This window comes from Triticum urartu, chromosome 6 (genome assembly GCF_003073215.2).
Source record: "Triticum urartu cultivar G1812 chromosome 6, Tu2.1, whole genome shotgun sequence".
In the NCBI taxonomy this organism is placed as follows: Eukaryota; Viridiplantae; Streptophyta; class Magnoliopsida; order Poales; family Poaceae; genus Triticum; species Triticum urartu.
Window position 1 is genome coordinate 388566790 of NC_053027.1, and position 15445 is coordinate 388582234.

The 15445-nt window shown below is 42.5% G+C and overlaps 3 protein-coding genes across 7 annotated transcripts; 1 reads left to right on the plus strand and 2 right to left on the minus strand.

Moving 5' to 3' along the window:
* The first annotated feature begins 487 nt into the window (after window positions 1–487).
* On the plus strand, window positions 488–4662 carry LOC125513668. 3 transcript variants are annotated; one of them, XM_048678836.1, is made up of 13 exons: window positions 488–717; window positions 1019–1122; window positions 1373–1639; window positions 1737–1811; window positions 1895–1953; window positions 2042–2177; window positions 2293–2389; window positions 2477–2543; window positions 2742–2840; window positions 2997–3086; window positions 3491–3645; window positions 4083–4184; window positions 4268–4662. In XM_048678836.1, the coding sequence occupies exons 3-13, from the start codon at window positions 1387–1389 to the stop codon at window positions 4398–4400; spliced, it is 1266 nt and encodes a 421-aa protein (XP_048534793.1). In that variant the 5' UTR covers window positions 488–717; window positions 1019–1122; window positions 1373–1386; the 3' UTR covers window positions 4401–4662. The 3 variants fall into 3 exon arrangements, with proteins under 3 accessions (XP_048534793.1, XP_048534792.1, XP_048534790.1); XM_048678835.1 differs by having other exon boundaries at window positions 1024–1284; XM_048678833.1 differs by having other exon boundaries at window positions 1024–1122.
* Window positions 4663–5219: 557 nt separating this feature from the next.
* Window positions 5220–8288, minus strand: LOC125513669 (alcohol dehydrogenase-like 6). Of its 3 annotated transcripts, XM_048678837.1 has the most exons (10): window positions 8084–8285; window positions 7864–8000; window positions 7730–7776; window positions 7323–7645; window positions 7107–7189; window positions 6942–7017; window positions 6796–6857; window positions 6215–6310; window positions 5952–6113; window positions 5220–5631 (listed from the first exon to the last, which is right to left on the minus strand). In XM_048678837.1, the coding sequence occupies exons 1-10, from the start codon at window positions 8133–8135 to the stop codon at window positions 5515–5517; spliced, it is 1155 nt and encodes a 384-aa protein (XP_048534794.1). In that variant the 5' UTR covers window positions 8136–8285; the 3' UTR covers window positions 5220–5514. The 3 variants fall into 3 exon arrangements, with proteins under 3 accessions (XP_048534794.1, XP_048534795.1, XP_048534796.1); XM_048678838.1 differs by lacking the exon at window positions 6215–6310 and having other exon boundaries at window positions 8084–8288; XM_048678839.1 differs by lacking the exon at window positions 8084–8285 and having other exon boundaries at window positions 7323–7652; window positions 7864–7948.
* Window positions 8289–8509: 221 nt separating this feature from the next.
* Window positions 8510–14142, minus strand: LOC125513667. Its single transcript, XM_048678832.1, has 10 exons — window positions 13799–14142; window positions 11986–12220; window positions 11720–11806; window positions 11458–11627; window positions 10963–11105; window positions 10699–10876; window positions 9992–10589; window positions 9765–9877; window positions 9438–9681; window positions 8510–9127 (listed from the first exon to the last, which is right to left on the minus strand). The coding sequence occupies exons 1-10, from the start codon at window positions 14002–14004 to the stop codon at window positions 8900–8902; spliced, it is 2202 nt and encodes a 733-aa protein (XP_048534789.1). The 5' UTR covers window positions 14005–14142; the 3' UTR covers window positions 8510–8899.
* Window positions 14143–15445: the final 1303 nt, after the last annotated feature.

The following is a 15445-nucleotide window of genomic DNA, read 5'->3' on the forward strand; positions in this document are numbered from 1 at the left end:
CGCTTTGGCGAGAGAACGTGATCTGTGCCTGCTCCGCCCTCACCCTTGTACTATTATCTGTTGGTTACCATGGCACTAATGCTTAATCTAGCTAGCCCACTCAGCCCGCAATAATACTCCTCAACAGAAAATAGCTAGCCACTAGGAGAAGAAGCAGATAGACAGAGACACGCCAACAAATATGATGTAAACATGGAAAATAAATGGGAGAAATCATAAAGTAACCACTGCTTCACCCTTTTTTTGTTCTCTTTTCAAAAAGAGGTCTCTTTCAGAAAAACTGTCAACATTTCCTTAACATCGACAAAAAAAACTGAATATTAGTGGGCTGCCACTTCCTAAACACTGGACGACATGTATCAGCGACTCCTGCCTAGTAGGCAAGAGGTGGCGGCCAACTCATTCTGGCGTGCCAGTGCCTAGCCAGTTGCCCCCACACATCACCAAGCGCGTAGCACGTTGCCTTTAAGTATACACGTCACCATTCTAGATTTTACAACTCGTTTCCCTCCTCCCCTCCCCAGACTTTAGACTTGTTCCTTCAGCCCATCACCTCCAACTCCAAGACCAGGAGGACCTCCGTTCGTTCTCCTCCAGTTCTACTTCCCCAAATCAAATCAAATCAAATCCCAATACACGAGAGCTAGCTCTTTCTAGAAGCGTAGCTCTACGTATCTTTGCTGCAAGACAAGAAGCAGCACATGCGACAAGATTAAGGTACTCAATTTTCAGCTCCATGGCTTTTTATTTCCATCCCAAGTTCAGTAAACCCTTCCATTGCTTCAAGACGAAACTAGCGGGGCACAAACATCAAGTGGTCAGCTCCGTGCACCATGAGACCTACTAGCACTGCTTTTCGAGTACTAGGCACATGCCACTTCTTAATTTCCAGCTCAGCTAACCCCAACTTGACACCATTTCTGTCATATGCTTTGTCTCTCTTTCCCACAAAGGAACTGCCAACTCCCCTCCTTCCATTCGCTCAAGTTGCACTCTCATTTCTGATTCAAATTATTAGTGCAGGAACAAGCGAGGCTAATTAAAGGTGCACGTTCTGGTTCAGATTATCAGTGCGGCCGCTGAGCGAAGCCCAAAAGGCTCACCGTAAAGCAAGGAGCAAAGGTGAGGATCTTTCCGTCGCTTTTGCACTTCTTGTGCTATCAATCAGAATCAGGGTGCGTGTTTCCCTTCGATCTCCATGCTTGCTTCCTGGCCACTTCGTGTCCTGGTCGTCAGTGTCTTACAACAGTTGATTGATTGCTGAGCTTTGGTTTCACTCCACAGGTTCCTTGGGATAAACTTCTTTCCTTGATCTTTAGTCTCCAGTCTCCACAACCAGCTGACCGGCTCTCCTCCAAATTCGTTATCGCAGATAGGGTAGCGTCCATGGGCTGTGGGGCGTCGAAATGGAAGGACCCCGGTGTTGTGCGCCGGGGGAGGCCAAGAAGCGTCGGTGAGGTGGTCGTCTTCCTCCCAGGGCTGAGGGTACCAAGAACCGTAGACTTCTCGCAGTCTCTCGCGGATCACCTGGACAAGAGCACGGTGGAGAGGCTGTCGGCTCTAAGAGCAACGGTCGTGGCAATGGCAATGCAGGAATCGGCCATGGCCCTCAAGCCGAGGCGAAGGACGACGCGGCACGGTGTGTAGAGGGGATCCTGCTTTGCTGCTAGCCTGCTACATATGTGAAATATATATGAGGGGTTTTGTTTTGATTTGTAGCCTTTGTTTGGTTTCAGGAGGGTCTGGCACTGCTAATCTTCTCCAGGCTTTGGAAGAGTACCTACCAGTTCTGCTAGGACTGGTGAAAGAAAGTGAGTGTATCCTGTCATACAGTATTTTTGCTTTGTTTTTATGATGGTGTTTTCTGACTGATTCATCATGAGTGATGTTGCAGGCAGTGGTCTGAGAAACAAAGTGCAGTTTGTTTGGGCTAACCAAGAGGACGATGCTGAGGTAAATAAAATAAGGATGGGGTCCATCCATGTTCAGAGATGATCCCTTGGTAAAAGATGCTCAAAGTTACTTCATGGTTTGGTTGCAGGAGACATCCATGGCGGATGCTTGGTATGAGGTGCTGTCTGTGCTGCACCTTATGGCCATGGTGTGCTTCCTGCAGGCCAACTCTCTGCTTCTTCCGAGGTCATACGGCGACGGCCATGGGCCGAGGGTGTCTGAAGGTTAGTCATTCGGTACTAACATCTTGGATTCTTATTGGATTAAGAACATTGTTAGTTTTCATGATTTAGTACACTGCTAAGTGCTAACAACACAAAAAAAACACGTGTCCGGCAGAGAGCAGGCGAGCCACTGTTGATGTTTTCTTGAAAGCCGGTGGGTACTTGGATTGTGCAATTAATCAAGTACTTCCGCAGATACCGCCCGAAAAAAGGTTTAATTCTTGGTTATATCAGTTTATGAAGCTCAAAGAGCCCGAGTTTAGGATGACGTCTACTGAATTCTTTGGTCCTAATTTCAGAAGGGCACTCCCGGTAGATCTAGTTGAAGGAAATCTAAAAGCTCTTAGCTTGCAAGGACTTGGCCAGGTACTCTTCAGTAATTTGATGATTTTTGTTTTGCAAAGTGTAAGGACAAATCAAAAAGTAAATGATTCTTAATCTCATCCAAAACTGAACTACTCAACTCTGTCACATTGGTTGCAAGTAGATCTGATATATAGGGGTTTATTATTGTACTCTTGTTCTTGGGATGTTTGAGTGACTTACCATCTTCAAATGCTACAGGGAGTTGATATGCAACTTGGATTGGCAATTGATAATCCAAAGGCCACTTTAGCAGTCAAACGACGTTTAGCTTGCGAGATGGTCAAATATTGGCAGCAGGTGTTTCTTCTTTCTCTCAGACCTATTTTAAAGGGCTTATGAAGTTATGAGCATATGGGTCTGTTCTTTCCCATCATACTTCATCATTTTGTTTTTGCATTCAACAGCTATTGTGTAATCCTTTTGTACTTGAATCTATAAATTATTGTTCTACAGATTAAGGATAGCATACCGGAGCTTCCTTTGTCAGATGGATGGGCAAAAAAGCACACACTATTTGTAAAGTGGAAGTATGCTGAAGCAAAGGTGTGCATACCAGCTTACCACTATTTTCTCATAATTCCAGAACATGTTAATTATTTTGATTTCCAAATTGCAAATGTGTTCCATGTCTTGAACTGAAAAAAAAATATTGCTTGTGACCAATGGTGGAGCTACGTGAGGGCAAAACTCGGCCGTGTACCGCCCAGCTCATGTGCAGAACTGGGGCGTGAGGGAACAATTTTGTGCTCACCTTAGCCTGGCCCACCCAGCTATTTCTTTGTGCCTCTGCCACTAGACGCAACCTTACATATCCCATTTAAATTGAAGTCTTCACCAGATCACACACAGACTCTTCGACATGGCGAAGATATATAATATGTAGGTCTCTTTACCTTGCTAACTAGAGACATTTAAATCGGTACTGTTGCTCTTTATATTTTTGTCAGGCTGCTGCATACTACTTCCATGGGTTGATTCTTGATGAGGGAAACACCGAGAAATCACAGGAGATGGCAACATCATCCCTACAAGCGTCAGAGGAGTTTCTGAAAGAGAGCAAAAGAGCCTCTGAGGTCTTCCATTCGACTCCTCCGACATCAAGGTCAGTTGACAATTTTTAGTCTTCTTTAGGATTTGATTAACCTGTCCCAAATCTACTACTGTGCCATTTGGCGATTTCTAGGCCTAGTATGAACAAGTTGGCGCAAGGAGGAAATAATTCCGAGGAGCCTGCTATTTGAAAGCTATTGTTGCATAGTAGCCACAAGATGCACACAGCCATTATTGCTGCATTGTATAATACTCCCTCCGTTCCTAAATATAAGCCTTTTTATAGATTCCAATACGGACTACATACGGAGCAAAATGAGTGAATCTACACTCTAAAATACATCTATAGACATCTGTATGTAGTCCGTATTGAAATCTCTAAAAAGGCTTATATTTAGAAACGGAGGGAGTAGTTGAATATTTGAACTTGCAGAGTTTTGCTTGAAGCAATCAAAATGGAGACTGAATTTTGAACATGTAATGTTGCAGGATCTCAACTCCTTTCGGAACAACCAAACATCTCTTGGACATGATCCCACAAGAGACATTAAGCAAGCTCCAGAATAACCAGGACCTTAACACCCAAGAAAGGTAATACTAATATTTTCTAGAAGGGGTGACAATTATTTACCTTTAATGAACAGATGTTAATCATAAATATTTTCTAAATTCAGAACATCAAATACCGGAGTCAGCCGGATCATCACACCGCCGCCTCCATTGCCAGATTTCCCTTTGGCCCTAAATCCTGAGGAATATGAGCTTCCCCAATTAGACCCACTGTTGAAGAAGGAAGCTAACCACTAATGAAGTTTCGTTACCAAGCTCAGACAAGAAAGAAGGCCTTCTTCTAAAAGGGATCACTCCTCCGCAGCTGAAAAAGAACATAAATTCTGCAACACTTTAGAGGACAATAGTGAGAAACGAAGTCTATTACGCCGAATGTTAGAAAGAAAAACAATTTTATTAATGTCGACCAGTTAAAATGAATTACCCAACAAGGTCCAAGGATCTGAAGAGCATTGTACAGACGGATCTTTTCTTGTGAATTAATGCTTTTGTTGACAGATTTCTAGCCACCAACTTTGCTAGAAAAGTATAAAGTAAGCATCCAGTATATCCTCTCATCCGGTGCTGCTCACTAAAATCACAGGACGGATTTCAGTCCATTCTGTGAACTTTTGTGATCCTTTTTTTTGTGCCAAAAAGTGCCAAAAGGGGACCCACAACTTGTTTAACTTCAAGAGATTTTTTTTGCAGAGAACTTCAAGAGAAACATTATGTAGTACATAATGTACATATTACATGACGCATAGTTGGATAAAAACAACATTATGGGAATACATATTTTGAAACATGGTGCTTCCACAATTGAACTTTAACAGATACCAAGAGTGGTTACTAGCCGAGGATACACCTTGAAGCGCACGCAAATAACATGTTTCGTTATTTCCAAAATAGAATTCTTCACGAAGGACCATACAATGGGTCCTCAATCTATATGATGTATAACCCATCCATTAAGAAGAAATAATTTTGTTTACATTTTTAGAACATTCAATTTTACATAATTCATCCCAATCAAGAAGCTCAATATTAGAACAATATTGCACAATGCACCGAACATGCATACACCATTATAATCACTAACAGATCAATTTTTAACAAGTTAGATTACACGAATAATTCTTGAGGTCGGACATATGAGGAATTCCAAGGGAATATCAGTATGATTTGTAATCTCCTCAACAACTATAACACCATAACTCTAAGGTGAGACACCAATAGAGAATCACACTAGAGCTTCAATATGTTGGTGTCATGAAAACTCGAGCCAGGAGCAGATCAAGTGAAAAATTACTGATGAGAAAACCACCAAAATTGTACAGGTATGATGGCACTGATGTATAAATCAATCCTGTCACTTTGGCATGTGAATCACGCATCGCAAACACCTGTTTTGTAGCATCAGTTCAAGCGCTTTGTTGATGTCACTGAATGGCATATCATGTGTGACAAGGCCATCAACTTGGATTTCCTGAGAAGTTACATGACAGAATGATCAATGCATATTTGAGGTCTACGCGTTCCAAATAATTTGTCTCGGCTGAAAACTATATTACACATGCCACATTTATTGAATCTATTGTTGTGTGGCAATCGTTGATTCTGCAATGTCTGGTCCATTATACTAGTGTCATTTCTACTTGCCTCCACAATCTCACACCACACTAAAGAGGGACAAACTAATTACACCAAGACGAATAATGAAGTTCAGTTGCTTAATTTAGCATTGTTAACTGAAAGTTGGGAAAAGCATTACAAAACATTTGGTTCTGCAACAATTTTCCAAATTACCTTGTTTGCGTACTTCTCCACTAACAAAGGTATATCAGTTTTGGGTCTCCATCCTCCAAACAAAGACCCCTTCAGTGTTCTTCCAGAGAGAAGCAATCCATAATGAGCAGAAACTTCTGGTTTTGCTTTTGGTACACCAAGAGTTACAGTCAGTCCCCATCCCTGACAAGACCAAACATGAGAGGAGAAAATGCATCTGAACATAATAGTAAACTTTTGTGGCACACGGTTACTAGAAATGAAAAAGACGAACAGAAAATTACATCAGAACATGATTGCAATGCAGTCAAGACTACTCCGGTATCACCCACACATTCAAAAGAGTAATCAGCCCCTCCATCAGTAAGCCGTTTTACTACCTGAAAGGATGAACAAAATGTCATTCCTATGTTGTTTATCAGGTTGGGATCAATCGGTTAAAACATATGAAGTGAAAACCAGCACCACATCAGTTTTTGACATCTCTCTCTTATGAATGGAGTTGTTATAAGAGCACATTGGCAAAGCGTGTAACCCAAAGCTTGCTTACTGTGCATAATCTTGTTGGACAAGTACTGCCTAGGCAAATAACTTTTGTGTTCTTGCTTTATCTTATGATTTTGTCAAAATTTAATGGTTAGTCCAGTCCATGATTGAGCGCATCAGTTTCTTTGTGTAAACAGAATGCCATTTGTACACCAAAGATGCAGTTAAGATAATCATATAAACTGTAATAGATCAGTGGTTCAAGTTTATCAGCCAATTTGATCTAATTTAATTTTTTCCATATTCCTCCCCTAACCGAGGGAGCCGGGTTCCACAATCATCAGATAACGAAGCAAACCAAAAGCTTCAGGAAAAGTACCTGCTGAACAGGTTCATTCAATTCGGCAGGATTAATAAAATCTGTAACACCAAAAGCCTTCCCTGTGACACAGACACACCAAGTAAGTTTGCAGAAAAAATATTGCCATAGAAGTATACAGTTATTATTTTGCACTGCAAAAATACCCTTTTCTTGCTTAGCAGGATTGGTATCTACTCCAATAATCTTGGAAGCTCCCCGTAGCTTAGCACCTTGAGCTACCTAAATCAGCAGATATGGGCCTCAGAACTGCATTTCTTGATATGTGTTTTCTTAACTTACATACAATAGCAGCTTATGTAGATACTCACCGAAAGTCCTACAGTTCCCAGACCAAATATAACTACACTTGACCCCTTGGATACATCAGCAACATTCCAAGCCGCACCAAGGCCTAAAGAAGAGATTAACAGGGCAATGAACAGTGGATGATCAGACACCTTCAAAACAAGATGAATGAATAATTTGGACACCAAAACAATTCTTTGCAAGCTTCAGAGGAGCATGGGGCAAAGTGAAGGGTGTACCTGCGGACGCGCCGCAGCTGAGCAGGCATATCCTGTCCATGGGCATGGTGGGGCTGACCTTGACCGCGCAGCCCGAGTGGACAACCGCGTACTCGCTGAAGCTCGACACGGCGCAGTAATGGTACACGGGCTTCCCGCCGATGGAGAAGCGGGTGGTCTGGTCGCTGTGCATGACGCCCTTCCTCTCCAGACCGAGCGTCTGGCACATGTTGCTTTTCCCCGACACGCAGTGCTTGCAGCTCATGCACTCCCCGATGAAGACGATGAGCGCGTGGTCTCCCACTTGGAACTCGGTCACTCCTTCCCCGACGCTCTCGACCACCCTGCGGACTTCAGGTGTTAGGCTGTCAGCATTGTGAATTGTGTGAGCGGTGAAAGCAAAAGGAGAGAGAGATTGTGATACGGACCCGGATGCTTCGTGCCCGAAAATTCTGGGGAACAGATCGGGCTGCGCCTGCGATTCGGATCAAAGTTGAGAGTAGACTCGGAATGGGATGCAAATGCTCGGGGGGAAGAAGCTGTTGGTGGTGCCGGTGCGTACCGTGGACTGCCACTGGGTGACGTCGCTGCGGCAGATGGAGGTGGAGACGACCTTGACGCGGATCTCCAGTGGCCCCGGCGGGGCGACCTCCACGTCCTCCATCACCAGCGCCTGCCCCGGCCCCCATGCCACCGCCGCTGCACGCAATCAAACACTCACCGGGTCAGGAGCACGCATTCACGCGACGAAACCAGAAGCTCGGGCGGGACGGAGTGGTCACCTCGGCAGGTGATGACCGCCGGAGGGGAGGGCGACGATGCAGCGGCAGCCATTGCTGGAGAGTTGCCTACTGGTTTGCTGCCTGTGCAGATTCTGGTGGGGAGAAGTCAAACAATCGTCGCTCCTTGGTTCCGCTTTAGAAGGGGGGAGGGTTAGGTAGGAGTGCCGCTGCCGCCTACCTACCACCGTTGCTCAATGCTGCTACCGCAACACTGTAACAAGAAACTTGAACATCATATTGCTGTCAGGAAAGAGCGCGCACCAGCAACGGCTCAGAACTTGTCCAGTCCACTTGAACAGTGCCTGCACCTGAAGATTGCCAATTCGATGGCAGCAATTCTCCCTTTCTATGTGACCAATCTTGCATAGCCGCAAAAGAACATGATCTATGCAGCCTTCATAGACACGTCAGGAACAACAAAAGAGGGAAGAAACAAACAACGCGACTGTCCAATAATTCAACGCAACTGTTGTACAGACATATTTGTAGCTTTTTATGCATCCATAACAATGACAGATGTACAATGATTACATTGTTAATCAGGAGACATCATTAGCATTTAGCACTACAAATGTACTCCCTCCGTCCCAAAATAAGTGTCTCAACTTTATACTAACTTTAGTATAAAATTATACTAAGCTTGAGACATTTATTTTGGGACGGAGGGAGTATAATGTAAGATGTTTTTTGACACTAGGACGGAGGGAGTAGAAACGATTCTCAGGGTAATCAAGGGTGATAATCTGTACATGTTAGCTGGCTAGGAGATTGGGGAAAATTGTGAGCTCCTAGTTGCAATGGACACAGAGCTCATAGTCACATCTTCTTCTTGTCTTCGTTAGGTCTGATCATCTGTACAGGAGCAGCTGGAATACGGGCCCACCACTCTTTAATTCGTCTTCGGAACTTCTCTGTGTGTTGCTTCCTTAGTGGCATCTCCCTCGTGTAAACCTCCAGGACTGCCATCAGGAGCAGATGCTTAGGAGGCATCAACACAACAACCGCAGCTGCAACAAGAAGTGCCACTGCGACTATTTCAGTTGCCTGCATAGGGAAAATATGGAGATTAGCATTTTGGCAGATCGACCTCTTTGTATAGGTACAAAGATAACTTATTTTGGAATGACGTGCAATGCTGGATGTAAACTATCACACATGTATAGACAAATATTGGGCTAGAAATGGCTCAATATCTGATGAGTCAAATAAATGTTATCACTAAGTTGTGTCAAATTGTAAAACAAAATACATCAAAGCGGTAAGCACATCAAGAGATTATCGATGCACTGCGAGCTTTCTAGACATATCCCTCAATAAACAAGACTTATATTCAAAAGCAACAGCAAGGACAAACCTTTGGAACAGCTGCAAACAAGAGAGCTCTGAACTTGAGAAGAACAATATTTACAGCCTGTAGGGTATCTTCCAACTTGGATATAGCTTCCTGCAAGATCAAGATTTGCTCGACAGGATTTTTAGTTGGAGGAGGTCTTACTTCAAGCACTTCCAACAGTTTTCCTTCTTCACTGTACTTATGCCAAAGCATAACGACAGCAAAGACTATGAAAACAGAGGGCACAGTGTAACTGACAAGCCCGCTACATAACAAAGAAAAGACATATTAAGCAAAGCGATATACGTAAGCATACTTGATAAGATCCAGCAACCACAACGAAATTACCTTTGGATAACATAGAGGATAAAAGCTAAGAACAAAAATGATTTTAGAGGATCTTCCCACTTGGTTAAAGAGTAAATAAGTTTGCCTGCATGAATGAACGAAAAAAGTATCTCCTGCAAAATAAGGGCCAACCATCAGAAATCAAATGGCAATAATGTACTTGTACAATACACCACTTGGGTGTGACCATTGGAAAAGAACAATTTAAGTTGATCTTATCAGCACACCTGCATGAGGGCTACATTTGCATCAAGACCTTCCACCTTCACTTGATCAACCGTAGCACGTGCTGCCTCTATTCTTTCAGAATAAAGAAATGACTCTTGCAAAGCAACCTCCAGAGATTTTGTCACACCAACACAAACAGCACAAAAGCTTATCTCCTTTTCAGTTTCATTTTTTCTCTTCAGCAAGTTAAATCCCATTCTAGAGAGAGCATATAATGAAAATGGTACAGAATGAGTCTGCGGTGCTTTGTCAACTGATGGCTCAGTTGCCAAATGGCTCAACGAAGTGTCCAACAGTTGGAAGTAGTTGTTGTATAGGGCCTCTAATACCATATCTCCTTTTGGGAGCTTTTCAGCTAAGCTAAAAGTGAGTGTTGTCTTAAAGTGAGATGGAGCAATATGAAAAGCTTCTTTCACAGCAGAGTATCTCAAGATGCCCAGGATAGCCTTTGAGAGTGCTTCTGCTCTCTGAATATCTTCAAGGTTGAATTTTCTGATAAATCTATTCACCTGCATTACTTCACGAGTGATTGCTAACCAATAGTTTCTTCGTGAGGGGCTCCCTAACTCAGGAAAGTCGAAATAAATTGGTTCTGTTCTGCAAATATGGTGCTGTTAGTTTTGAAGGAAACCTATGAAAGTACACCTACAGGCTACAGTGCTCAGTAACATAAGTACTAGAGAACTCTTCCCATTTCAATACTTACAAAGTGCTTGATTTGTACATCACAGCTTTATCAAACAGACGAACACCCAATGGTCCAGTAAAATCTCGCTTGATCACTTGATTTGAATCTGTTGCTAAATCATATTTAACAATCTTATCACCATAACCAACTCTGATACTTTGAAAATAAAGAGCATGTGTTGTAAGGATCAATGTTCCTGCCAAAAATAAGGAGATGATTAGTGGATTCCCTAAATGAAGCATGCCTGCAAAATGAAAATCAAATGCCAGTCAGTCAGTTCACCTGGCCAAGCTGATATCCCAATATGCTGCAATACAGGATGAATAGGCTTGTCACCATCAATAGCTAAGATACATTCCCCAGCATCAAGATTAAAACTTGAAGCAAGTGATGACTGCATAACTCCTTTGATAGATCTGAATACCCTACACAATAACATGGATATTTCTCTTAATGTTTTTTACTGAATCAACCATAGATTCATAGCATAACCTTTTCCTGGTCAAAAGGTTTGTTTGGGAAAGTTTCTAAATCTAGGGTTCAATATCCCTGAAAAAAGACCTGGGGCAATAGAAAGCACTACCAATACAGTATCAATTCCACAATAAAAACACCTAATGATGCAACTACAGTTGTAGAGAATACGAACTTGGTCTATTTTAATTTGAAGCACTAACAGTGATCAAAGGATATTCATACATTGATTCCTCAGACATTAACAAAGGGTGGGGAAAATAAATAATGAGAGCTTGATCATCCATCAACTGTATTTCTTACCGGTCTAAACTTTTGAGATACTTGTCATATACGAAATAATGTAACCGGCCACCAGATGAACACGTAAGTGCATCAAATAGATTGTGGACGGTAACCAAGTCAGCTATTATTGGGCATGAAGGCGCTATTCGTGTAAAAGCACTTAAGCCAACTGTCTTCATGTCGTTAACCTACAAATGAACAGCACAAAATCATCATGTGCAGACACATGAAGAAATGTGGTCGTAACAAAAAAAATCGATGTTTTGTAAACAGAACTAACTTGAACAGCTAAACTTGTGGAATTCGTATAGAAAATTGATCCCTCATCTTCATCTTCAATCTCCACGGGATTACACAAGGTAGAATTCTGACAATCACAATAAATAGAAAGAATGATGGATATCATAAAGTTAGAATTGTAAATTTCTCTTCAGAAAATACAGGTGTCATTTATTTATTTATGCTTCAAACACGACTATTTGATAAAGGAAAAAAGGGAAGACGAATGGTATATGGTGACCAACTGCAGCAATGAAGATTTCTCACATTTTTTAGCAATCCTTCCTCAGAACCTGGGTTTTCCCAAGCAAGCATCATATCAAACATTAAACGACGAAGATTCATATCAGCCAAATAGTCTGGACGTGTAGTTACTTCATGGAGAGCTTTGTGGCAGCAGTACTCTAATAGTTCTCTGGCATATGTATTGGGTTCCTTACAATTATCTGGGAAATCAGCCTCATAACTTTGCTGCAAGTTCTCAGTTGCAACAGCAAGAATCCTGAAATTGTAAAACTGAGGAAACTAAGCACTTGACTTTAGAACTAATCATTTTGAGAGGAACTGAAGTAGAAGCTTGTCAGACATCACAGCACCGATATGAATGGAAGGGTATGATAGTGGAAATTTTAGGAGCGAATAGGGTGATATCATGTTTTTAAGGCTAATTACGAAGTTCTTCAAAGTATAGAACTTGACTTGATCAAAATGGTGTGTCGGATTTAGCTGATTCGACTGTGGCTAACTTATACTGCTTTACTTTCTCTCTCACAACAAGACCAGATACAGTAAGAACCACTGGATATCTAGCAATTACTAGCAAGAAACCTGGTGCGTTGCTATGGGCCACAACTTTTTACTACATGTTAGACTAATTACTTTATGGGATTGAGGTGTTGCTAGGCATATCCACAAATTCGTGATAGATCAGGGTGTCTTTGCAAAACATATTTAAGTTGGGTGATGAGCAATCTGGCAATCCCATCTGTCTCAAACATTGGTAGCAAAGCGTATGGCACAATCAATTATTACCTTTAATGTAAGAATTCATTCAGAGAAAACCAGCAGCCCCATAATTCAATTTTCATGGTTAGTACAGGTAGAAGCAAACGGGCCATTACCACCAATTGCTCTTTTTTTATATGAGTAATGACATGTGGGCATTAGCGAAATATTGAAGTGTGTCATACAAATGTCCAAAAATAACTAGCTATTACCAACGTTCAGGAAAACGTTAACTAGTAATTGCTCGGCCAGCTGGCGAGTAGGGCATTAATTGGCCAGTTAACTGATTTATTGGACGATATTTTGAACACAGGCTATTACTATAGTCTCTACTTCCAGAATGTAACAGTTTATGCAGAGAAAATTAGCAGTCGCATTTCCTCTCTATATGAGCTAATTTCAGATGGAAGTTAAATTACGATTAACCTGGTGGTGGTGTAACTATGCTGATTGGTCCGTTCTTTTTAGTCAGTGAATCTTGCAGATGCAGAATATATCAATTGAATGTGCAGTCTAGCAAAATGGTGAAGTCGACATTACAGATATTATGCCCTATGCATGAAGAAAGTCAATGTCAACAGTCATACACGAAAACCATGTGAATCCCTGAAACTCACAGGGAGATCCATTGAAGCACTATAAATTCATGCCCAACTAAAAGAGAGTATTCTATATACATCAACTCCTGTACTCTATCCACCCTGAGGACAATAACTACTGTCTACTGCCGACGGTGAGAATGAAAGGGCGCTGCTATTTTTTGTTTAACAAAAGTGGAGAAAATAAGTAATACAGAAAAGCACGCATGCGCTTCCTATCGAATTAAGCAAATTAAATTAACAGTCAGCGAGCAATCATATCATAGGTACTGAACAGTCTAAGATGATTTCAGATGAGCATTTAAGCACACGCCTCAGATGAACCGATCGAACGAATTTGGGGCAAGCAATCAGCATCAGTTGGGTGAGTGAGAAGAGGAGCAAAGAGTACACGGCTTGAATCGAACTTCAACCCTCGACCCCTACTACTAGTCTACTACCAAAGCGAGCTTGAGGTTGGGAAGGCCCCTGCGTACCGTGAGCAGCGGGAGACAACCGAGTTGGCGACGGACGAGAGCTGCGGGATGCCTCCGTCGGCGCCGCCGCCCTCGCCCTCGCCATCGGCCGCCGCGGGGGAGCGGGAGGTGGTGGAGGCGACGAAGGCGGCGGCCGACTGGCGGGAGAGGCGGGCGAGGAAGGTGCGGATGGGCTTCTCGCGCACCCACGTCTCCACGATCCCCATGCCGACCTCGCTCTCCTCCGAGGCCTCGACTCCTTGTATCCTTGACCCTTCGGGGGCTTGATTGGACTGGAAGCCTTCTTCCCCTTGCTTTGGGGCTCTGCTGCCGGTTGCTGTTCCTTCCGTCTTCGTTTCCTCGCCTCCGTGTCGTCACGTCTCGTGCGTTTCCACCGCGGTGTATCTTACCGGCCAACTGTGGCGCCAGCTGTGTGAGGCGCGCGGAATGCGGCCAGGTAGGATGACGGCGCTGACGGGGCCGGCTGAGTTGGCAAGGTAGTCCACGGTCGCGCCAGCCGCCAGCACAGTGGAAGGCTGTGTTTTCTTTTTTCTTTTTTTACATGAGTGGAAGACCTTGCTGACTGGGTGATAAATGGCTAGACACTTCATTTTTATTCTCTGGGACACATACATTGTTTCTACTATGTACATATATATTCTTTTTAGTTACCGAATTTCATATGACAGCCCAATGGCTTGTCTACTACTTCCTTCATCTTATAATGTAAGACGATAACGAGATAAAACCTTCAAGGCTAAGAAATATTGAACAAAAGCTGAAAGCTTTATTGCATTGTACATTCAACGTTATCTCAGTAGAAAATTATGTGAACTTATTATATAGCTTGAAAAACTTGATAAAATTTAATACTATATGCATCACTTTTTTCCATTAGTCAATACGTGCATTTACAGTTTTACACGTACACGATTACTAGTCAACAGTAGAAGGAGCAAATGTATCTCAATCTAGACATTCTTATATGTTGTTGTCATTCATTCCTAAATTGATTAGTCGAAATTTCGTTTTCTTACATGAATTGAAATTTCGTTGGCAGGGAGAACCGTTTTGTTAACTTGGGACGTCGTTCATTCCAAGCCTGAACTTTTTTTTTAATCTTGCCAGTGTTGTTTGGTGGATCTGGAATGAAGGATAGTACGGTAGAGATGGGTAGGTTGCAATACTGAATCGTGCTCCCATCCATAGCCACGACCCCGCCGCCAGCCTTTGCCTCCCTCCGCTCGCTGTCCGATCTCGTCTACACCCTATTACCCTCTTCCTCCCTCGCCAAGCCCAACCCCTACCTCCCGCCCCTAGCCTCCTTCTCCCTTGGCCCAGGACTGTCCCAACCATTATGAAGGCCCTAGTGCGAATGAGGTACACCGGACCTAACAAATATAATAGAGTGGAAAAATACTTTCACAGTTATATGTCGCGGATCATGAAAATTATTATATTATAGAGTCATAAACATCAAAATTGTAATTAAATTAGAAAATTAAGTCTTAATACATCATTTATATGTGATTATATGATGCAAAAAATAATTATAAAATACATCTACTCAACCATAAATAACTATTGAATAAATGGAACGTGGTGAAGTGCGCCGAGGGGAGGCAAATGCTTAAATTCTTTATAATGTATTTAGGTATGTAGATTATT